Below are 23184 nucleotides of genomic sequence, written 5' to 3'. Positions count from 1 at the left end.
AGACTAGACTTTTTCTTACATTCAGCTAGAAGCAGTTTATAAGAAATACATCTAATATACAAGCATAAAGGAAGATTCAAAGTGAAAACGTGAGGAATGTTATGCAAACACGGACCGAAGAATGCTGGAGAAACGGGGCCCGCGTGGTGAGGACAGACGGCAAAGCAAAAAGCATTATTAGAGTCAAAGAGGTTTACCTCATAATTATAAAATATTTCACTCAACGGGAAGATATAATAATTCTAAAATATATACGCATACGCACGTAATAACACATTTTAAAAACATATAAAGCAAATTCTGACACAACTGTAAGACAAACCCACCATCCTAGGGAACTTCGGCACAGAGAATTAAGCAGAAAAATAATCAAACAAGATACAGATGATTTGAGAAGCACATTAATTAACTTGACCTGTTGAGAGGGAGAGTGTGTCTGAGAGACAGACACGAGCAGGAGAATCTCTCTCCTCTCAAAGCCACGCGGAACACTACGGGGCCATCTGCTCCGCTACAAGGCAAGTCCCCACAAATGCCTGAGCGGACGGTATACAGACTCTGCCCTTGACCACCCCATAGTTAGGCTAGAAACTTTACTTTTAAAAAGTATCTAAAAGCTCCAACATCCTAAGCTCTCTGACACTGGAAGCCAGTCCTCTATGCGCTGAAGAAGTAATTATCACGGGTGCCCAATGGTCATTAGAAGCACGAACTAACGCAAGTCCTACACATCGAAACTGACAGAAAGCAGGGAAACCAGCATTTCAAGAAAAAAATTTATGATCTTGAATGTTTCTCTCATAGAAGTAAGAGGCTAAGAATGAAGGAGGTAAGTACTCGGCTGGGAAACAACCCCGGGACAGCGGAAGGAAGGTGACGGGACGTTGAGAACAGACCTCGGTGAGGCAGAAGACACACCCCAACAGGACCCGGACCAGACCCCGGTCACGCGGACGCGCGTCCCGGGCTGACCAACCCGCCGGCCACGGAAGAGGCGGCACAAGCGTGCACCGGGGCGAGCGCGGACGCGGCGGGGCCCCCACGAGCAGCAGCACCATCCCTACGCATCTGGGACGTGGGGCGGGATGGACGCGCTCCAGAAAAAGGCAGAAATTGCCAGAGTGACTCAAGAAGATACGGACGTGGCGCCTGGGGGGCTCAGTGGGTGAAGCCTCTGCCTTCAGCTCAGGTCATGATCTCAGGGTCCTGGGATCGAGCCCCACATCGGGCTCTCTGCTCAGCGGGGAGCCTGCTTCCTCCTCTCTCTCTGCCTCTCTGCCTGCTCGTGATCTCTGTCTGTCCAATAAATAAATAAAATCTTAAAAAAAAAAAAAAAGAACTTGAAACCACAGCCAGGGGTGTCAGAAAAGGGTCACAGGTCGGGCCGAGATGGGTTCAACCTGGACGGGCAAGGTCCGGCCGGAATGAAGGATGCCGGCGGTCACAGTGTCACAGGAAAGGGAACAGGCCTCTGTGGTTATCTGAGTGGCTGTGGGGCCGGCAGCGGGAGGGCACCCTTGGCTGGCCTGGGTCTGCAGCTGCCACCCTACGTGGGCCCAAGAAGCGGAGTGAGGGCGGCCCCCCTTCTGCTCCTGGGTGCCACTGTCCTGGAGCCGACGTCCGAGTGAGCATGACGGGAACAGGGAAGACCCAGAAACCGGAAGGTCTGGAAACGGAGGAAGAAAAGTGTCACTGTTTGTGGGTGGTGCGTCCCCGAGGAGCTGGCCGCCGCCTGGGCAGGACCGAGGACACTTTCATCAGGTTTCTGGGTGGGACACCAGCCCTTAGGCCAATTCCTGGGGCAGCTCTGACCAACGAGGCACAGGCGCTCGTGGAGGAGGTCGCGAGCTATGTCTGAAGCCCACGGGAGAGGACGGAGACCCGTGCTCGAGGGCGGAAGGCGGGGTATTGTGAACCCGCCGCCTTCTCCCCCCGGATTCCTGGTCAACGCGGCTCCGAGCGAAGCCTCACGGCCTGGCCGCTCCTATGGGATGGGCCACAGGCTCACCCCGCCGGCGGCCAAGACGAAGAGGAAAGCCAGAGGCCCCAGGCAAGACTCGGGGAGGCGTGCTGAGGGTCCCCAGGAGGACTCAGCGTGGAGTCACGCTCACGGGGCACCATCAGCGTGCGGACGAGAGGCACAAGGGGCCCCCGGGGTGGTGCTGCCGTCCCTCTCCACCCCTACACGGCCCCACCCCAGGGAGTGCCACCTCCGGGGACAGCCGCGGACACGGAGCGCCAGAGGCCTGACCCGGCGCTGGGCACGCAGGCACTCCCGCAGGCACCCGGACGCCGACTCCCAGACAGACACTCCGTGCGCGGGAGCCACTGCCTCGGGCCGGGGACCCGCCTCGTGGGCAGGCCGGGCTAAGGACCGCGTCGGGCTCGGCGATTTTCTTACAAAGCCCCACACGGAACTGGAGGCCCGGCAGCTGGTGAACGTGGCAAAGAGACGGGTGGTGGGCCCCGTGGCAAAGGGGACTCACGCTGTCACTCCGCTGCCCGCAGCGGGATGGCCCGGGGCTCGCTCTTGGGGCAGAGACAGAAGCTCTCAGTCCCCATGCGACCGTGAGCAGGAAGCGCGGCACCCACGCCCATTCCTCCTCCGCCACTTTGCCCGGCACAGTCAGAGCAGCCGCCGAGCCCACATCCTCCTCACTTGGACGAGAATGTCCGGAGGTGGCAGACGCATGTTCACCCGAATCTCTCCTGCTACAGCACTCGGCCACGGGCATCCACAGGCGGGCCACAGACTACTGGGGACACCACTCCCATGGGACACAGTGCTCTCAGCCACGGGCATCCACGGGCGGGCCACAGACTACTGGGGACACCACTCCCATGGGACACAGTGCTCTCGGCCACGGGCATCCACGGGCGGGCCACAGACTACTGGGGACACCACTCCCATGGGACACAGTGCTCTCGGCCACGGGCATCCACGGGCGGGCCACAGACTACTGGGGACACCACTCCCATGGGACACAGTGCTCTCCCACCTCACTGGACTCGAGGACCAAGCCAGAGGTCCCAGACTTCATGCAGAGACCACATCCTGAAGACCGTCCTCGGGAACCACTTCTGGCCCCAGCGGGTCCACGAGGGTCACCCCAGGAAGGAGCAGCCGTCGGGGTGTAAGTGGGGACCTGGCCAGGTGCACCTGAAGTCCGCTGCCTGTCAGGGGCAGGTCACAAGCTGTGGGGTTGCTACGGACACAGACTTCCTCTGTGCATTCTGGCTTCCACAGAGGGACTGCGGGCTCAGGCTTGGTGGAGACCAGCAAGACCCCCGCTAGCCTTCCGTAAACTCATTCTCTGTCCTCTGTGTGGCCAGACCCAGCCCCCCGCAGGCCATGCTTCTGGAATCAAGCACTTGGTTTCGGCATCTCTCGCCGTGCACCAGACAGACTTCCCGCATCGCCTGACAAGACCTTCCCCAGCTGACCCCTGTCCTCTCCCACTCGAGGCCCCGGGTGTGGAGGCCTCCTCCGTTGTGGGCAGCCTGCCCGGCAAGTGAGGGACACAGTGCCACTGCCCAGAGTGTCTACACCCGCTGACGAGCGGTGTGACGTCTCCCACTCTGGAGACATGTACTGAAAACCAGAATTCCTTAAAAGCTTGGATCAAAAGGCCTACTTGCACCAAGTTAAAGGGATTTTGGAAGCTACGGCTGACGCCAGCCCACGGCCCAGGTCTGGCTCACACCTCCCTGGTATGTGGCACCAAGTATGACCACCCACTAGTACCACCTCCCAGGCCCCAGGAACGGGGAGGTCCGTGTGTTTTTAGTCCCGTGTGCGTTGGCAGCACGTTCCAGACCCTGCCTGTCTCACACCTTCCGTGCCTTCCACTTGCAGTCCCCCAAGGCCGGCCAGACTTCTCTCGGGGAGACCCCAGCCCCCCAAGCCTGCAGCCACTATTGATTTCCAAGCTCCTCGGCATGTGCAGCCGCTGCTAACCCTCGGTGCCGCTCTGCGGCCGGCTGGTCCTGCCGGTCCCGCTGGCTCCCGGCGTAGGGCTCACACCAAAATCTGGCTGCCGGCAGCCACACTCTGGGGAGAATCCACTTCTGGGCTCCCGAGGGCCGGCAGGATCCAGTTCCCTGCCTGATGTGGGGCCTCGGGCACACTGGCACCTACCCAGGCCTGACTCCGACTTCTGTTTCTGCTCCAAAGGCTCATGTGACCACACTGGGCCCACCTGAGTCATTTAAAATAATCTATTTTAAGGTCAGCTGCTTAGTAAATTAATGTCTTTAAATCCCATTTGTCGATGTAGAAAGTCACGGGGCAACACAGCAGGGTAAGGAGCAGGAAAGCCGAACCCGGCCCCTGGTTCGCTGGAAGCCCCGTGAACTCTTGGGGGTGAATGGGAGGGCACCTCCCCCACCCCCGGCTCCGGAATTCCGTGACCCGAAAGGCCTGGCGTGGAGTCCCCAAGAAGCCAGGCTGGCCGCCTCGGTCCCAGCCCCCCGCGGGCTCAACTCAGCTGGGGTTGGAAGCAGGTGTTCTGTGCCAGGACAGTGGCCGGGGCTAAGCTCGGCACAACCACCTCCTCCCTCAGACACCAGGACCAGGCCTGTGGGAGAGATAGCCCGTGAGGGGCCAGAGCTGGGGAGAGCCGGCACCCTGTTGTGAGTGTCCGCTGCTGGCCGGGCCGGGCCTGTCCTCCCCCAGCTCTGGCCCCTCCCTCCGGCAGCCTCAGCACCAGGCAGCGGGCGTTGGGGTGGTGGGGGGGCGGCCAGCACTGGGCAGGTCCCCAATGCTCTCCTTCCTGGCTTTGGCCAGGAAGTGCCCGCCCACATGGGCTGGCGGCATCAGGGCACCTGGGCCCTGTGCAGACAGGCGAGAGCCACGGCCCCCTTTGCTGGCAGACCAGGCCCACGGCTCCGTGGTCTCGGCGTAGCAGCCCGCTGTCTGCTGAGCCAGGGACCCTCTGTTAGAAACACGTTTGCAAATGCATAAAAGCAACCACATACGAACAACAACCATGACGCGGCAGCCCTGTGTGTCACGCGCGGCAGCACTGCTGGAAGCAGCCCAGGTGACTGTCCCTCGTGCGGGGAGGGCGGGGACACTGCCATGGTCCACTGTGAACGGAGCACTACGGGGCCCCAAAACGGAACGAAGCACAAACACACGCGACAATGACCGTGAGCCCCGAAAGCGCGGCGGCGAATGAACGAGGCCAGCGTTCCAGAACGAGCGCCAGCGCGGGCAGAACCGCAACCACAGCCGAGAAAACGTCCTCAGAGCGGCTGTGGCTGGTTGTGGTTGGGCAGAAGGCCGGTGGATGGAACACTCGGCTGGGGGACCCGTGTATGGCTTTGCCCCCACACGCCACATCCCAACCCCAGAATTCTGAGACCTCCCCCAGCCAGGTTCTCTCTGTGGCCCCGGGGGCTGGTGTCCCCCCAAGCAGGGTCCCACTGTGGCTGCGAGCACAGCCCCCTTCTGTGCAGTGTCTCCAGGGGCCACAGGACAAGGGGCGGACGGTGGGGGCCTGCCCAAAGGAGCGGAGAGGGCTCCCACCGGCAGACCCCAGGGCCAGGCAGCCACAGACATCTCTGCCCCTGGACCCAGGGGAGCCCCGTCCTCTGCCCCAAAAACTTCAAACACGGCTGCTGCTCCCAAAGGACAGGGAGACAGCAGGGCCCGGAGCCCCAGGTGGGTGGGCACGAGGCCCCACTCACCTCTGCAGCCCTGCGGTGGTCCTCACCGGCGCCCAGCGTCAGCACGTCGGCCCCCAGGCAGCGCAGGCTCCGGGCCAGCCCATGGAGCATGCTGTCGCACACAGCACGGAAGGCCCTGACGGGGACCTCGGGGGCGGCGTCCTGCTTCTCAGCCACAGGCTCCCGCCACACGGCTTGGCTCAGCCCGCGGGCCCCTGACCCCCTTCCTGGTCTTGACGGGGGTGAGAGCTCTGAGGGCCGACCCTGAGAAGAACCGGGAGCCGCTGTGTTCGGTGCAGGAGAGAGCAGAGCAGACTAACACAGTGATGCACAGCCACGGCCCCCGGGGCTTCCGCACGGGTCTGCGGGGTGGGGATCTGTGCACAGCACAGCGGGGCAAGGCGCTTGGGGTGCACGCCAGATACTGCCCCGGACCTCGGCGGGAGCAGCTCAGGCCTGGCATCAGGAGAGGGCCGGGGACTCCTCTTCCTACAGGACACTGGCCTGGGACCCCACTTCTCTCTGGTGGAGGGACCCAGGCCCTCTTGGAAGCAGCTGACTGCCCCCACCCCAGGCCTCCTCCCTTGTAAGGACCTCATTCTAAGGACAGCGAGTCTTCCTGAGAACTCGAGGGAAGGGACCTCAGGGGCCACACTCACCGGCCAAGGCGAGGCTGAGGCCTCCTGCAGGCCGGGCAGCTCCCAGGCCTCTGGCCTCTCACTGTTCGCTGGCCTCAGGCTCCTGGCCAGGTCCTCAGACAGGCAGAACCGGGCAGGTTCTCTGCACAGAGCCTGGTACACCTCCAGCAGGCAGTAGGCATCAGCAGCTGGGGGTCACGGGGCAGCCTCAGCCTCCAGCTGGGGGGCGCGGGGCTGTGGGGCAGGGGCATGTGCGGGAAAGGAGAGGGTGCCCACCTGCGTACACCAGCTGCCCCTCGCTCAGTGGCCGCCGGTCCCAGTTAGAGAGCTGCTGCGCCTTGTCCAGGGGCTTGCCCAGAACCTGCTGCACCAGGAGGCTGAGGCCCCGCGGCCCCCTGGCCTCACCTCTGCCTAGAGCCGGCTTGTCTGCCACCCGCATCTGCCAAGACAGAGCCTCTCAGGGGTGAGGGGCCTGTCCTGGAGGAGGGATGGCCACCACTTGTGCCATCACTGTCGCACACGGGGACCCTGCCTGGGGAAGGCCCTCTGCCTCCACAGCCACCGCGCACAGAAGGAAGGACACAGACGCCCCGGCAGGCAGGCGCAGGGACTCAGAACCACGGTGACCTGCCTGCAGGTCAGCTCTGGGGCTAACAGCTTAGTCCCCAAAATGCGCTGATAACTCAGAGGGGCCCAAAGCAGGGCTGGTTCTGGGGAAAGTGTGGGGACATGTGGTGACACCCACTCCTGGGACGGCCCTGGTGACCTGGGCGACCGCAAGATGCTCTGAGGCCCGAGTGCTCCGCAGACACGGGCCTGTGCTAAGGGCCCCCGCCCCCCGCCCCACTGACCTGTCTGTGCACCTGCAGCAGATCTAGACTGCCCCGCAGCTGCTTCTCCACGTGAGCGAGGGCAGGGCAGGAAGCACCCAGGCTCCGAAGGTCCCCTGACATCCCGTAACCTGCGGGGAGGGCGGTCCGTGGGACGGGCACCTAAGGAAGGGGCCCCGGCCTCGCGCCAGCACCCTCCCCTGGGGTGGCAGGAGCTTTGCTTACCCAACTTAGTGATGGAGGGATCCGAGAGCATCTGGGAGACCAGCCTGGAGAAGGCCTGGGACACCTGCCCTCCCACTGGCCGTGAGAACACAGGCAGGTCCAGCAGGAACACACGGCCCTGCACGGCCAGCTGCAGGACGGACGCCTGCGGCCGGCCCCCTGTGCCAAACGAGGGTCGCCACTCCAGGTCCACAGCGAGCACCTGGCCGGGCTGTAGAGAGCTGGGATGAGCCGGTGAGGCCCACCCGGGGGCCACAGGCCTGGGGCTGAGGGTACGGCCCCCCTGAGGGTGAGGGTGAAGGGAGGCAGTGCTGGGGCGGCCTGACCGCCCTGTGGGCTCCTGGGGAGTGGGGCTGGGCCTGGCCCTTGGCTGCCCCTTGTGCCACACAGAAGGGGACGAAGGACCCCTTCTGGCCTCCTCGGGTGCAGACCAGCCGTGGCACAGGTGTGGAGCTGCCGCAAGTGGGCGGCCAGAGCCAAACGGCTGTGGGCAGGGGCCCAGTGCTGCCGCTTTAGGCCCGGGGTCTCCCAGATGGTCTGGTATGGGTGCCCGGCTCTACAGGGGCGCTTAGGGGGCTGGGATGGAGGGCCTCGTGGTTCACGTGTGGACAGAGCCCCCGGAGTCAGACACCCACCTGTAGGAGCTCCTCCTCGTGCCTGGCGAGGTCCTCCCAGGAGGCCAGGAAGTGGATGTCCCCGCTGGCGATGGGCAGCTGATAGTAACCATCCCTCCGGCTCTCGGAGCGCACCTCAGCAGCCCTACAAGCAGCATGGCTGTGGGTCCCTGCACCCGCCCCCCTCCCCAGCCCAGCCCTTTCCGGCCCAGCTGGCCCAGGGCAGACCTTGGAGAGGCGGGGGTGGGGGGGGCTCTGGGGGCACGTCGGGGGCTGGCAGCGTCCTTCCCCAAACTGTTGACATACGGGCCTCACGGGGCCACTTGCCAAGGGATGGGGGTCCAAGCGCCTGCTCCCCTCACCAGCCTGCCAAGCCTGGGGTGCTTACCGCCCCTGGAGTTTGAGCCGGCGGAGCTCAGTGGCCACCGAGGCTGGCAGCTGCGCCTCAGGCAGCGAGAGGTCCAGGGCGCACTGGGCGGCCACAGCCTGGTTGTCGGGAGACGCCAGCCACCGCCGCACCTCGTCCTGCAGCTGCTCGTCCTGTCCCACCAGGGCCTGCGGGGCACGCGGGAGGGGCTGTGCAGCCTGGCTCTGCCTGACGGGGAGTGGACAGTCCCCCAGGCACCCCCACCCCGCCAGACCTCACAAGTCCCAAAACAGGGGGCTGTGATCTGAAGGAAGGCCACAGAAGCTCCACGCCTGTGGCTCTGTGCCGACCCCGCTGTTGAGCGAGGGCCCCCAGCGTGGCTGGGTTGAAGGCTCGCCGTCCCGTGTCCACAGCCCAGCCCAACGGCCTCGTCCCCATCTGTCCTTCTCTAGGCCTGAACTGACACAGTCCTGCCCCCAGACCTGGGACCAGCCCTATCCTTCTAGAACGTTGCCTGGCCCTGCTCCTCTCCGCCCTCGCGTGGTGGGGCCTGCTCCTGAGCCTGGGGCTGCCCTCGGGCCTCCTCGCCCCCGCCCCTGGGCTGGCCGACATTCTCAGGGGAAGGTGGGCCTGTGTGACACTCCTGAATCCCCTGTCCAGAGAATGGACACGGGCAAGCAGCCCTCAGAGTAGCAATGGACATGGGGGCCTCACCAGGCTGCATCTCCCACACCAGGGGCCAGCACAGAAGCAGAGGGACTCAGGCGGCCCCTGGGTGTCCCACCTGTGTCAGCTCAGTCCCGGGACACCCAGGGCCCACCTGCACCACCAGGGCCCCGAAGGAGGGTTTCCATCCTGGCTGAGCCCCTGGGTCCACAAGGTCAGAGGCTGCTGTAACTCAGGTGGGAGAGGACAGGACCCCGTCCTACTGGGAGGCCGAGCCTCTCTCCCTCCTGATCTCTGGCCCGAGGAGCCCCTGCTGGCTGACAGGCCGGGCCCCTCCCAGACGACCCTGTTGCCCCAGCAGCCTCAGGCCATCCGCTTCCCAAAGGCTGCGGGTTCCCACGTGGACAATATGCGGAAACCCTCCGCATTCTTCAGGATGTCCGCTGCCCTTCCGGCTGCCTCGGCCTTGGCACCCAGGGGGGACCAGCCTTCCGGGCCTTCCCTGGGGGTCCACGTTCCTCTCCGGTGACTCACCACCCACCCCACACACCCAGCACTCCAGGGCTGGCTCAGGGCTGCCCCCCGCTGGACGCCCGATGCCAGACTCTCCCTGGGGGGGGGTCCCCTGCCCATCAAGTGGCCCCTGGCGCCACGCATGCTGCCCCTGGAACCCCTCACACCCCCACTGCCCTCCAGAACGGCTTTACCCAGGGCTGGGGACAGCTCTCTGTCCACGACGAGCCACACCTCCAGCTCATGCCTGAGGACGGAAGCTTCTAGACTGTCCCGTCCAGGCTGCCGTCCTGGTGGGCTCTGGAGTCCCCACTCCCAGGAGCGGCCTTGCAGTCCAGCCTCCTCTATACCCCCGCAGCCCCCTGAGAGGCAGCTGCCTCCTTCTCGGGGCTGGGGCTCAGGGGGCACAGAGCCCTGGACCAGGACAATGCTCAAAGGTGGTCTAGAATATTCCCTTGGGCAACACTGTGGTGCCTCCAGCAAACCTCGTGTTCTCCACTGCCTGGGGCTCTGTCCACTGAGGGCTAAAGGAGGGTCCAGGCCCCCTAGCCGCTCTGGCCCTGCCTCACCCGGGTGGGGCCCTCACACGAAGCTGACCCGTCGGGATCTGCCTCTCAGAGCTTCGGAGCGGGGTGGGCAGCCCTGAGGCTCCGTGTCTGGATCCTTGTCCAGGAACCTATGCTGGGAAGGGAGAAGCCCTTTCTTTACACCATCTGCTACCCAACCCGCCAGGGACACCAGGGGACCTGACCCAGCCTGTGGCCAATGGGAAAGCTGTCTGGGCCGCACGTCTGGGCCGCGGCACACACGTGTCAAGTGTGCGTCCCACGCCCAGTCCGCACGTGTGCACGCACGCTCTCAGGGGCCAGGTCCTCACGCAGGTCACCAGCGCCCTCCAGACTCACCAGCACGTGCTCAGTCCAGTTCTCCCGAGACCAGCTGCCCTGCAAGAGTGAGAGACAATTCTAGAAGCCGGAGACACTGTCCCACCCGGAGCACACCCCCCTTCTCCCCGCCCCAGAGTGGGCTCTAAGCAGGGCACATGCACCTCCACGAAATGCTCACGGCACAGGTGGCGCAGGGCTGCCAGGCGCTGCTGAGCGACGGTGTGGGGACACAGAGCTGAGGAAAGACCACAGAGCTCAGGGCAGGACAGGGGCTGCACCCTACGCCCTGCCATGGGTGGCCGGACTCCCAGCCTCCGACCACTTCCGGGGTCTCCTGGAGCCCCTCCCTCCACCCTGGGGACAAGGGAGGGCAGCCCGGTCTCTCCAGGTGCCACTCCACACTCTCCAGGCAGGACCCTTGGGCTGGTGCATTCCCGTCCGGTCCTTCTGTGGGAGTGTGAGTCCTCCAGGAAGAGGTCGTCTTGCTCACATGCCGACACACCGGTGCCCACGAGCCGGCCTCGCTCCCAGGAAGGGCACCCCCTGTCCACCCACCCCCCGTCCGCCCATCCTGCTGTCCAGCCATCCGACTGCGGCTCCCTGCTCCCGGGGCTGGCTGTCCTTGAAGCCTGGCAGTGCAGATGGGATGCTGGCCACAGGACAGTTAGGGACCTGGTCTTCTAAGGCCCCTCCACGGGAGTGCCTGCCCCGCGAGCACCCACTTTCAGCACGGGGAGTGCCCTTGTGGTGGGGCCACCGTCCACACGCAGCTGGCCGGCCGGTGACTCTGGCGCACCGCTCCTCCTCCTTCCTGCCCCCAGGAGGCCGCTTGGGAACCTGAGGCCACACCGCAGAGCAAGGGGGTCGGAGCCTGAGGAAGGGAGCTATGGATAGGTGAGCACGCAGGGAACAGGGGCTGCGGCCGCCCGGCCAGACCGCGAGGTCACCGACATGCTCTCTGGGCCCCGCTCGGGCTCAGAGCTGCAGACGGAAGCTGGCCTCTCGGATGTTCTACACTTCGAAGCGTCACTCTGTCAGTGGGTCCTGTGTCCAAAAGTTTCGTGGAGGCAGTACCCCCCCGAGGATGGCCCTTGAAGGCAGCCTGGCCAACTGGCCCAGACCCGAGCGCAAGCCTTTAAAGGAAAGGCACAGGGGACGCAGGCTGGCCACACGGTACACGTTGAACACCCGAAAATGCGACAAAATCCAAATACAAGCCAGACAGCATGCTGAGGGCTCCTCTGTGCCAGGACTCCCTGGGGGGCTCCACCTGGGACCCGGGCCTGGGGGGACTGGTGGTGGAGAGGCAAGCACTCCCCGGCCTGCCTTCTGGATCTGACATTGGTGTGTGAGGGACCTGGGGCCAGCTGGGGAGGCCACAGACGGGGCCTGGCTGCACACAGTCATGAAGAACGGGAGACCCAGGAGGGTCCTCCCCACTCCCGAGCAGGGCCCCTGAGCAAGGCACCCCCAGAAAGCACCTGCCACTCCCCTCTTGTCCCACAGCCTGCCAGACTCTGCACACGGGTGGGGGACGCCCCCATTGTTCAGGGGTATCTGCACACCAGATCTGCTCCTGCCTTGCACTCAGCCGAGACCTGTGGGGTGGGGTGGACCTCAAGGGGACACACCCTGAACAGAGGGGTACTGGGCCAAGGCTGGCCCAGCACCCCCAAAGACTCCTCTGGCCCCAAGCCCTGGGCCCACCACAGCCGTGACCTGACCCTCAGGTGGGTACCCTGGGGGCCAACAGTGGCACCGCAGGGCTGCTGTGAGGACGGATGCCCCACCCAGAGCCTCCTCAGACCTCTACGCGACCTGCTCACCAGCCCCCACTTCCTGAGCTGCTCCTTCCAGTCCTGAGTCCTGGGTGGGAAGAGCCCCAGGGAGACGGGACAGCCTCTCAGCGGCCACCACCGACTCCGTGAATGATTCTATGCTGAGAGCCCGTGGGAGCTGCACTGGCAGGCAGCCTGAACTGGGTGCCACCCATGTTCCCACAGGGGTACGCCAGCACCCACGGCTGGTGCACAGGTGACCCTGGAGGCCCCTGTGCCGGGGGTGGTGTGTGTCTCTGGGGGGTGGGGCATGCCTTCGTGTCAACATAGTGCTCTAGTTCTCCAGATGCTGGGGCAGGTGCTCCACACGCCAGACCTCCCAGTTCCCCAGACCCTAACACCCCCAGAGGTCTTTGTTGCTGGGACCCTCCTTGGAGCACCTGAAATGTGCCCCCCCCCCCAAGTCTCATGCTGTGGCTGAGGGCAGCTCCTTCCCACCGCTGCTTCCCCGGGGCTTCCGGGGTCCCTCTGGCTGGCTGGTCCTCCTAGACCTGGCTCATATACTTCAGAGGTGGGGTCTCCCGGCCACCGTCAGCACAGCCAGCAGCTCCTGGGTCCTCGCTGACCCTGACTGCCCAGGACAGAAGCCCACAGGCATCCACACACCTGTTGCTCTCCCTGTGTATCCCCCCCGCTGCCAGCAGGTGGGCTGTTCAATCAGAAATCAAAGCCTCTTGGCGATGTGCTTCTCTCTGTGCAAAAGCCCCAAAGACTGCCCTCCTTTCTGGAGGCGGGCACCTTCATCCAAGGGCCAGAGAACCCGTGTAACTTCTCCAGGATGGCAGAAACAAGTGTCATGACAAGCCTCTGAGGGACAGAGACACAGATGCTGACCAGGGCCGGGGCTGGGCCGTGGGTACACACCCCAGAACAACAGTGGGCAATTGCGACAGCCAAAGAAAAGACAAAATCAGAAACGCGTTCAAGCATCAGACAGCCGCACAAAGTGGGACAGCAGATCTGGAAGACGCCACGGGACAGCGTCTAGAGCTGAAGGTACGACGATCGCAAGGTTCAGCGGTGGGCGTGTCTTGTCCTTCGTGGGACATGGATGAGGAGAGGCCTGGCCAAGTGGGAAAGAGGAGACGTCACCCGAGGGATGACGAAGGGGACACTGGAGGGCGGGGGAGGAGGCCACACACACGTCAGGGTCCAGAGAAGCGCGGAAGGAAGCAGGAGAAGCCACGTGTGAGATCGTGACTTACAACTTTCCAGAACCGACTGGAGACAGCAAGCCCCGGACTCACAAAGCCCCGCAAACACCAGCAAGACAAGGAAGACGCATCCGTGACTAGGCTCCTCTCCAGGAGGCCCGGAGCATCAGACAAGGACATTATCCCAAGAACAGCCAAAGGGGACAAGAAGAGAGAGCTTTCAGAGACAAGAGGGTAGATTTCTTCATGATAACACACTTCAACCCAAAGGACTCACATCGTACAAGGCATGATCTCTGATCACGGTGAGACTGAGCTCACACCAAGACAAAAAACCAAAACCAAACAAACGAAAACCAAAAAGAAAAATCTCACTTGGCTTGGAAATTAAGAAAATTAGAAGAAGTAATAAAAACTTATCATAGAAATTAGAAAATATCTGAGCTGCGCAGTAATAGAAATAACATAAAAGTGGAGAGTATTTCCGGAGAAAAAAGGCTGACATCTAGCTTGGTGGGGGGCAGGCGAGCCGCGGAGAGAGCCGGAAGCCGAGGGCAAGTAGCAGCCGTCAGCCGGCAGTATTCCCTCACACGACAGATCAGCTTCCGCACGACCAAGAAATCATCGACAAAATGAAATGGGAGAAAATACTGCCAAACCGCATTTCTGATAAGGGGCGGATATTCGAAACACATAAGGAACTCACACAACCTAATAGCAAAAAAAAAAAAAAATCCCAAATAGCCCAATTTAAAAGCGGGCAGAGAAACTGAATAGACATTTCCTAAAGAAGACAGTCAGATGGCCAGCCGGTACCTGACGTGGTCCAGGCGTCACTAACGACCAGGGAGATGCGCGTCAGAATGGTTTCCCCCGGACAAGAGCGGGGGATGGGAGAGGGACCAGCCTCGGCCCGGCGGTGGGCAGGTGCAGGACGGGGGGTCGGTGGATGGCGGTCAGCCCCGGGGGGCACCCAGGGCGCGGGGCCCCCGCTCACCTGGGTCCAGGCCCTGCCGCTCCAGCAGGCTCAGAACCTGCCGACTCAGCACTCCGGGGCTCAGCCTCTCCAGCCGCAGGGGGGTCACCTGCGGGAACTGCCTGCACGAGAGAGACACGGCTGCTGCCTGGCGGCCCGCACGCACACGGCTGGACACGCGGGAAGAGCAGCCTGCCACCGCGTCCCGCCCGCCGTGGTCCCGCCGCTCGCACGTCCATTCCGTCTGGTCCAGTATTTGCCTCGGTTTCCGAGTAACGAGCCCGGACGCAAGCTCTCGCTGTCCAGTGTCAGGCCTTCCGCAGGGACATCTCGCCCGGGAAGGCGCCCCGCCCCCCATCACCCTCCGCCCCCCATCACCCCCCCACCCTTCTGCCCCCGCCCCTCCACCGCCGCCCCCTCCCCCACCAGCGGCCACGTTCCCACCTAAGTCAGGACACACTGTGCTTACGCCATCACGTGTGGCAGACACGGCCAGTGCAGACCATACCCCTTCTCTTCAGGGTTAGTGTTTGTCTGGTTTTACCGCCTCCTCAGTCTCCAGACCTCAGGCCCCGACCAGCCTCACCCTGAGCGGATGAGGAGATGAGCCGCCTCCCCACCCCCGCAGCCCCCCGCGTGGGCACAGATGAGCTGGAGATGGGGTCGGCAGAGGTCTGTGCTCTGCCTCACGCTGGCTGGAAGGTTCCGCTGAGCTCAGACTTCGGGGTTGAACCCGCTCTCCCTTGCATGGGCGGACGATGCTCCCAGAATCCCGTGTGATCCGGCTCTGCCCTGGGTCTGCAGGGGGGTCCCATCGGCTCCGGCTGCCCCGCACACTGGCTACAAGGACCCAGGCCCCTCGGGAATGAACGCCGTCCTCTCTCCTTACTTTCTGGGGTTTCCTGTATTCCAGTGTCGGCCCTTCTTGATAGGATCTCTAATGTTTCATCTTTTCTCTCTGATTTTCACTGTTCATCAATTTTGCACTTTTTGGAAGACATCATCAAATTTACCCTCCAAAACTTTACTGAGCTTTTCTCTTTGTCGTTGTGCGTTTACTGACGAGAGCTCTAGTCTGTGTTCTGAGCTCCCCTGACTGGCACTGAGCCTCAGCCCTGTCCTAGCTATGCCCGCACACACCGCGGCCCAGGGTCCCTAGGGTCTGGCTGACGGCCAAGCAGTGCGGGGCCTCGGCTCCCGGGCCATCCTCGGGCTCCGTGTTGGACCCCACGTGCTCCTGGGGGCTGCAGGCTCAGCTTTCCAGCGCAGAGCACCACGGCCTGACCCCTGCCGCGTGTCCAGATTCCCCTGCGGTCACTGCCTCGCTCATTCTCTCAAAACGTTGTCTTCATTGTCCAGCAGACGACAATGCGTGTTTGTTTCTCTGCCAGAAGCGTTCTCCGCAAACCAGTGTTTGTTGAGGCGTAACCGACCCATCGTGAGCAGCAGGGACCCTGGGTGTCCTCACACCTGAGGACCCACTGCCCACAGCTCAACACGGGGTACGCGGCCCTGCCCCCAGCCATGCATCTGACCAGAAGAGACTATCTGCCAGGCCCTGAACTTCCTGCAGATGGCTTCGTGGGGTCTGGGCGCTTGGTCTGGACCATCTCGCACAACATTCGTCTATGTCATGTGTGTGACGTGTGTGCTCCAGCCGTGGGGCTGTGGACAGCCCTTAGGATCCGTCCGGTGCTTGGGGACCAGGAATAAAGCTGTCGCGAGCATTCCAGTCTCTTCAGAGACAACGCACCCATGTCTCCTGGCTTCGTGCAACGGTGGATCTGCGGTGACGGCCCGAGCGCACGTTTCGCTGTGGCCAGCTTCCTCGAGCGGCCATGGTGCGCTCACTGTCCCCGGTGCGGCACGGGGGCTCCGGGTCCTCCACGTCCTCCCTAACGTTGGGTTTGCCAGACGCTTCCATTTTGGTCGCTATGAAGGAGACTGTTGCATCTTTTGCAAATATTTTCTTCCACTCTACCCTTGTCTTCTCATTTAAAAGATTTATTTATTTATTTGACAGAGAGAGAGAGAGCACGAGCACACAAACAGGGAGCGGAGGAGGGGGAAGCAGGCTCCCCACTGAGCGGGAAGCCTGACGCGGGACTCGATCCCAGGACCCTGGGGTCATGATCTGAGCTGAAGGCAGACATTTAATGACTGAGCTTCCCAGGCGCCCCTTGTCTTCTCAATTTTTAAAAATACTTTATCAGGGGGCGCCTGGGTGGCTCAGTGGGTTAAGCCTCTGCCTTCGGCTCAGGTCATGATCTCAGGGTCCTGGGATCGAGCCCCGCATCGGGCTCTCTGCTCCGCGGGGAGCCTGCTTCCTCCTCTCTCCGCCTGCCTCTCTGTCTACTTGTGATCTCTGTCTGTCAAATAAATAAATAAAATCTTTGAAAAAAACCCAACTTTATCTGTAAGTAACCTCTGCACCCAGCATGGGGCTCGAACCCAAGACCCTAAGATCGACAGCCTCGTGCCACACCGACTGAGCCAGTCAGGTCCTGCTCTGTGTCCCTTCCCAGACACACAGTAACGGCGATGACACACCACGCGAGGGGGGCTGGGCTGGGGGCCGCACACGCTGTGTCAGCTTTGTCGTGTGGTGAGTCCCACAACCCCGTGAGACAGGCGAGCTTCATGCCATTGTAGGGCAGAGAAAATAAACCCGGGAAGTGAAAGGACTTTCTGGGTCCACGAGGTCCAGCCCAGAGCCCAGGGCCCGCGTCTCAAGGCAGTGGTCCCAGGGCTGGGCGGCTCGTGGCGTGGGATCAGGCCGCCGCCGTCTGCATGCGGACGGCGCCTGAGGAGCCTCCAGGTGCTGCTTCAGCCGTGGCCGCCCCCACGCCCCGCCCCCGTGTGACAGCCTCACACACACGCAGCTTAAACCCCCATGGGCTCCACGGGTGTCCCAGATGAGACCCGTTAGGTGAAGGGGCAGTGTGACTCTGTGTGTAACACATTGTTCACATGACATGGAAGATTATTTCTGTTCATCGAAGGGACCTAACGGGCTCTCGGCTGGCTCCGGCCAGGTGCAGCCTCTGGGTTCCAGAAGCCGGTCTCTGGCTGGCTGCCCAGGCTGTGACCCCTTCAGATCACGCGCGTGGCTTTCCCGAGTGCCTGTCACCCGTGCCCCACCCTGTGCCCCCACGGGGCTCACCTGGCCACGACTCTGATGTCAAAGCCGGGCTGGCACCAGGAGTCCAGGAGGGCCAGCAGCCTCCTCTGGAGGTCTGGAAAGCCGGCTACGTAGCGCTGTGCGAGGGCCATCCTGTCCTGCAGGAGCAGCGGGGAGCTCATCTGTGGGGGAGCATGTCCTCAGGTCACAGCCTTGCAGGCGCCTGGCCCCTCCACCCCCAGTCAAGACCCCAGACTCACCTCCAACCCAAAGGAGGGAGTAGCCAGAGACTCAGAACAGAGAAGACCAGAGGCCCGTCCACGTGCCCTGGCTCCCTTTGGGGGTGGGCAGAGGCTCAGCCACATGTCTCCTGGCTCCCAGGGCACCGTGCACTCACCCCAGCCTACGCCCTGGGCCTGCACTTCTCCACACACCCACACACACCCACACACATGGGCCCCATGGCTCCCTGGGGCTCTGTGGTCATCCCCAACTCCATTACAAAGGACTGGAGGCCCCGAGAAGCTAGGGGGATCCCAGGGAAGATCAGCTGCCCCCCTGTCTTCACTGAGCTGTGGTGGGAGGCATGTGGGACACCAACCACAGGCAGCAGTCCCGGTGGCCTGGGAACGCCTCCTCACTGGCCCAGGTGGCATGGCTGTGCATGGGGCCCAAAGGGCCCTGAGCTGCCCAAGCCCACCAGGAAGCTCTGAGGAAGCCCCTGGCGGGGACACTGGGCCTTGGGACATTCAGGCCACTTCCACCGCAAGCCAGGCCCCACCAAAGCCCCTCCCAGTGGTCCCAACAGTAGACCCTTCCTCTTCTCTCCTTGCGACCACACAGGTCAGGCTGCCTGGAGCCGACTCTACAGGGACCATCTGCTAGGTCGGGACCTCGGGGTGGTCCTTATGGGGAGCCCCGTTCCTGAGAGCCCCTCTGGCCATGGCTCTGGAGCCCGTCCCACCTAAGTCCAGCGACTGCCCTCCAGGGCCCCACCCCACGGGCCTTTCTTGCAGGGTCAGGTGCTCCCTGAGGAGCCACCCCCCCCAGCAGGAGCAGAGGCCAGGGCTCAGTGGTAGGAGAACCCTTCACCCCAATCGTGGTTCTGGAGACTCAGGCTTTATCTGAGCTGGAACCCAAACGATCCCCGTGAGGAGGACCCTTACCTTCTCAACATCGAGTAGTGGCTGCAGCCTCAGCTTCAGGCCCAGCAGAGCAGCCTGGTGGTCACAGACGGAGCAGTCACGCCAGGCTTGGTGGGGAGCGGGCAGCCCCGTGGGGCCCTCCCATCCTTCCGCACCTCCCAGTCACGGCGGGCACAGGCTCAAGGGCCCGGAATCCAGAAGCCTCCCAGCAGACAAGCCAGGCTCCGGGAGAGGGGCAGGTGGGAAGATGCGGCGGTGGGGTGGGGGGGCGGCCAGGCTGGGGTGTGGCCGGGATGGGGCGTCAGGCTGGGCGCTGGGCCGCAGGGGCTCTGCCCAGGGGGTGTTGCTGAGCGCACTGAGGATGCAGAGGGAGGGTGGGCAAGAGCCGGGAGCTCTGTCGCGCGCCCAGGCACCGGCGCCCTGTGCCTCCCCGACACCCGCTCTCGCCTGCTCCTCGCCTCCCAGGAGTGGGCCTTCCACCGGCAGGCGCCTGGCACGGACAGTCACGGCGCCCCAGCCCGGAGCCAGGGCTGTCCTCCCTGAGGGCCCGAGGTGCAGGGCCCTCCTCGCACTTTCCACAAGGCCTGCTCTGCGTGTATCCCCAAACCACGAATGACTGCACAGCTGTCTGTCCAAGTGGGCTGGCCCACAGGGGAGAAGCTGGAGTAGGACGTGGTGTGGTCCGTGTGTGTTGGGGGGACGCACAGAGTTGCCCCTCGGGTCCACAGAGGAAGAGGCTCTAGCCCCAGCTGCGTGCTGGTGAGGCAGGGGGTGCAGCGGCCCCAGGAATGGGACGTGGGTGCCGAGAGCCCTGAGCCGCGGGGCCTCGCTCACACTCAGCACAGAGGGCGCCGGGGCCCTGAGTGCCCGCACGTAGCGCAGGCCCGGCTACTATTAATAATTTCCATACATCGTGCTCCCATTATGAGCAAAAATAACCAGCAGAGGGCCGGGCGCCCCGCCCCACGCAGCTCACACAAAGGACCAAAATAGCGGCCTGGGAAAGGCTCGCTCTGGCCTCCGGCCTCCGGCCCAGGACCACGGGGGTGGGGGCGCAGGGCTAGGGGCCTTTCCCTGCATGGAGCTGACCCAGCGCCTCCACAGCCTGGCTGTGGTCCAGGGCTCGGCGGCCTCCAGGCCCCTGGGGGCCCGGGGGGGGTGGGGGCGCCGGACAGGGGACGGGGCCAGGGGAGGATGCAGAGGGGGCAGGGCCAGGGTTGGAGGAGGGGGAACCACATCGCTTCTGGATGGGAGACCCCCTGAGAAGCTAAGGGAGCACCGAGCCTTTATCCGGGAGCCCCCCACCTCTGCATGGCCCCGCATGGCCAGAAACTGGGGTGGTCACAACACGGCTGCCCAAGTCCGGCTAGCTCCTGGGCTCCTCTGGGGTCAACACCTGAGCTGGGCTTGGTCGGGCCAGGCCACTGTCGGGGAAGGGGCTGTGGGAGGGGTACCTGGGGGCTTGGGACCCTCCCACCCTGCAGACCAAGCAGGGGGGCCAGTGACCCTGGGGGAGATGAAGCAGGAGGAGCCACAAGGCAAGGGGCCGGAGGGAGTAGCAGAGAGGACCCCGGGGGGCCTGCTCACCCGCCCTCACTGCCTCTGCTGGGGTGCCAGCCGCTGCCATATTCTACCTCTGCTCCCCCGAGGACAGGACTTCCTCTGTGCTCTAGGCCCCAGCCCTCAGCAGGGCGCGGGGGGACCCTTGCCCCCTACCCATCCAACAACCTCTCTGAATCCTGGGGCGGGGCCTGGGTGAATCAGGCTTGGGGTGTGGGGGACTGGCGGCCTGGGTGGAGGGGGGCAGGGCGGGGCCAAGGGAGGTTGGACACTGCCCCCCACTGCAGCACGGGGAGCTTTGCCACAGACGGCAGCCTGCTGCCCAGTCCCCAGCCTCCCTCTGTCCGCGGGGGCGTTCTCCCTCTCCAGGAGCCAGTGAAGGGCAGGGCCACCCTCTGCCAATCCCAGCCCTCAGGGTCCTTGTCCGTGGTGCCCGCTGGCTTCGGCGGGAGGGGGGTTCGGGTGGAGGTTCTCAGGCTGTGCTTGGAGCCCAGCCCTACGCAGCCCAGGTGGGCGGCTCAGGTCTCGTGGGCACACGCCCACCTGGCCACACCGTGCCTCTGTCCTAACGCAGGTCAGTGGCTCACACCGCCCTTGCTTCTCACTCCTTCCTCCACAGCCACCAGCTTCCCGTCCGGCCAGCACTCGGGGTGACCTCTCTCAGCCCGCGAGGATGCTGCAGGGCGCGACCAGCGTGCCCAGAGCCGGGTGACCACCCACATCCTGGGGAAAGTTTGGGACATGCCCCCATTCCGCACCTGCAGCCCTGGGGTGGGGCGGGAAGGGTGGCCCAGGACAAGGAAGGGGGCAGCCGGGGTGGGTGCCCTGTGGGGACGGCTGACAGCAGAACACTTGGGCTGGCTTCTGTCTTTGGAGGGGGTCCATGTAGGTCAGGCACTGTCGTCAGGCCAGGCTTAGGATCCGTCTCTGGTCATTTTTGTGCCTGAGATTCAGCAGACCAAGCTGTCCGCTGCCTACTGCCAGGACACACAGGGACCCCAGCGGGCATGGGAAGGTCACCTGCCGACTCAGGCCCATGGCACAGGCAGGGAGGGTGCGAGGGGCTCAGGCCCCACAGAAGGAAACTGTGAGGAACTAGCACCTCCCGAGCCTTCCTGGCCTTGGCATGGAGGCCACTGAGAAGAGGGACACAGGCTGCTCAGCAGCTGGGTCAGAGAGAGGCTGTGGACCCCTCTGGCCGGACAGTGCCAGAGCTGCTGCCTTGGGGGAAAATAAGGAAACCCAGAAGGGCCTGGTGGCCAAGGCGGACAGAGTGCTCACCGGCCCCCTGGCCGCCCACTCCGCTGGACAGGGGCGCCAGGCAGGTGCCCAGGCAGCCAAGCCCAGACTCCGCAGCCTCAGACCCAGGACAGGCCGGCCTGCCACCTCCACAGCTCAGCTCGGCCTGGAGCCAAGGGGCCTTCCCCCCCGCCCCCCCGAAGCAAAGCTATCTTTTTACCTTGATAAGCTGTTTAAAAAATGTAAATAAAATAACTCAGTAGACAAAAGCGGGCATTCATCCTGCCCGGAGCCAGCCGCCGCCCTGGACATGAAATATCGGCGCACATTAAGTCGTGAGTCCCTGCTAATCCGAGCGGACAGGCCTGAATGCGGCCCCTTTCGCCGGGCGCGGCGGTGGGCACTGGAGCGTGCATCGCCTGCCGGGCCGCCCCGCTTGGGGACAATGGCTTTTCTTCGCAGAAGGGGCCTGTGCGGGACAAGAGCCCCCTTTGTGTTGGGATTCCTGCCTTGGAGCGCGACGGAGGTGCATTCAGCCGGCCCTAGACACTCTTTGAAAGGCCCGGGTGCAACAGAAGACGCCGAAACACTAGCCTGCCTTCTGCCTCCCGCATTCTTGCAAGCCCGGCCGCCCCTTCAGCCTGCGGAGAATGGCCCTGCGCCCCAGGAGCGGAGCCCCTGCCACATTGTCCCTGGCGTGGTCATCTTGGTTTCTCAGCGCCCTTCACCAGCCTCGAGACAAGAGCCTGGGCCGGAGCACGACAGCCGCCAACACATGGCCCAACCTCCAAGGACCGAGCACTGGCGGTCCAGGTGAGGCCGACCTCGCCATGAGCCTCCTGGTGGGGACTGCCCCTCGGGGAAGAAGGTCCCTGTGGGGTGGGCCCGGGATCTTGCCTCAGGACGCACTGAAGCCCGAGCCACCACGGGTACGGGGAGCAGTGTCCGTGAGCAGCGCTGTCCCCGAATCAGGCTCGACTTTGGGCCCGATGGGGCAGTGGGTAGAGGTGAGTCAGGAGCGAGCCTCTGGATACCCCGGAGCACCAGACCTGGGACTCGGGGAGAGCGTGGCCCTGAGCGGGCACCCCAGGACCTCTCCACCACCTACTTCCCCAGAGGATGGTCGTCACATCTCAGGGCACAGAGAGGCCACGGAGACCCCTGGGCCTGCAGCAACTACTCACAGCCACTCTTCCCTCCACACCGCAGAGTCCTGCTCCCCGGCCTCATGCAGACCCGAGTCACTCCCGGCGCTCCTGGCCAGCCTCCAAGACCTCCAGAGCCCCACCAGCGCCATGAGGCTCCTGAACCCACATCCCCACATCTGACCTTGCTAGGCCTTCCCAGAACAGAGGAGCCGAATGACCGACCCGGCACAGCCCACGCCCAGGAGCACCGCACGTTCTGCAGGACTCTGCCATCACGACCCATAACCCGTGCCCCACACTGAACTTCCACAGACACACACGGGCACCAGCCCGGGCTGGTCCCGGGGATCCCTGGTCCAGCAAGGGTCCAGGACCCTCCAGGTGTCCGACCCTCACAGGGGCGCCCCCACTGGTCCGATCTGAACCAAGTGAGCCTCCACACAGCAGGAGTCAGGCCATCCCAGGTGGGGGGAGGGCCTCTTTTAAGGGTCCAGGGAGGTGGCAGGCCCAGCGGGCAGGGCCATCGAGGGGCTGTTCCTGTGGCCAGACCCTGCTGTGAGAACAGCACAGCAGCCAGTCCCCAGGCCTGGTGT

The 23184-nt window shown here is 63.7% G+C and overlaps 1 protein-coding gene across 9 annotated transcripts in view; it reads right to left on the bottom strand.

The window, feature by feature from the left end:
• Positions 1 to 23184, bottom strand: part of EXD3 (exonuclease 3'-5' domain containing 3) — a 75651-nt gene that overhangs the window by 22095 nt on the left and 30372 nt on the right. For 5 of the 9 annotated variants that reach the window (XM_032306807.1, XM_032306811.1, XM_032306813.1 and 2 more), the window contains exons 7-18: positions 18666 to 18719; positions 17542 to 17681; positions 14400 to 14500; positions 11133 to 11281; positions 10572 to 10645; positions 10429 to 10467; positions 8366 to 8532; positions 7999 to 8122; positions 7364 to 7574; positions 6585 to 6747; positions 6333 to 6496; positions 5692 to 5964 (exon numbers count right to left, since the gene is read on the bottom strand). In XM_032306807.1, the coding sequence (XP_032162698.1) occupies positions 5692 to 5964; positions 6333 to 6496; positions 6585 to 6747; positions 7364 to 7574; positions 7999 to 8122; positions 8366 to 8532; positions 10429 to 10467; positions 10572 to 10645; positions 11133 to 11281; positions 14400 to 14500; positions 17542 to 17681; positions 18666 to 18719 (1659 nt within the window). Of the gene's footprint in view, positions 1 to 2922; positions 4578 to 5691; positions 5965 to 6329; positions 6497 to 6584; positions 6748 to 7159; positions 7270 to 7363; positions 7575 to 7998; positions 8123 to 8365; positions 8533 to 10428; positions 10468 to 10571; positions 10646 to 11132; positions 11282 to 14399; positions 14501 to 17541; positions 17682 to 18665; positions 18720 to 23184 lie in introns of those variants that run through there. The other 4 variants (XM_032306812.1, XM_032306816.1, XM_032306815.1 and 1 more) reach the window with 3 other exon arrangements.

This window comes from Mustela erminea, chromosome 12 (genome assembly GCF_009829155.1).
Source record: "Mustela erminea isolate mMusErm1 chromosome 12, mMusErm1.Pri, whole genome shotgun sequence".
In the NCBI taxonomy this organism is placed as follows: domain Eukaryota; kingdom Metazoa; phylum Chordata; class Mammalia; order Carnivora; family Mustelidae; genus Mustela; species Mustela erminea.
This window is presented reverse-complemented; position numbering and strand designations above follow the sequence as displayed.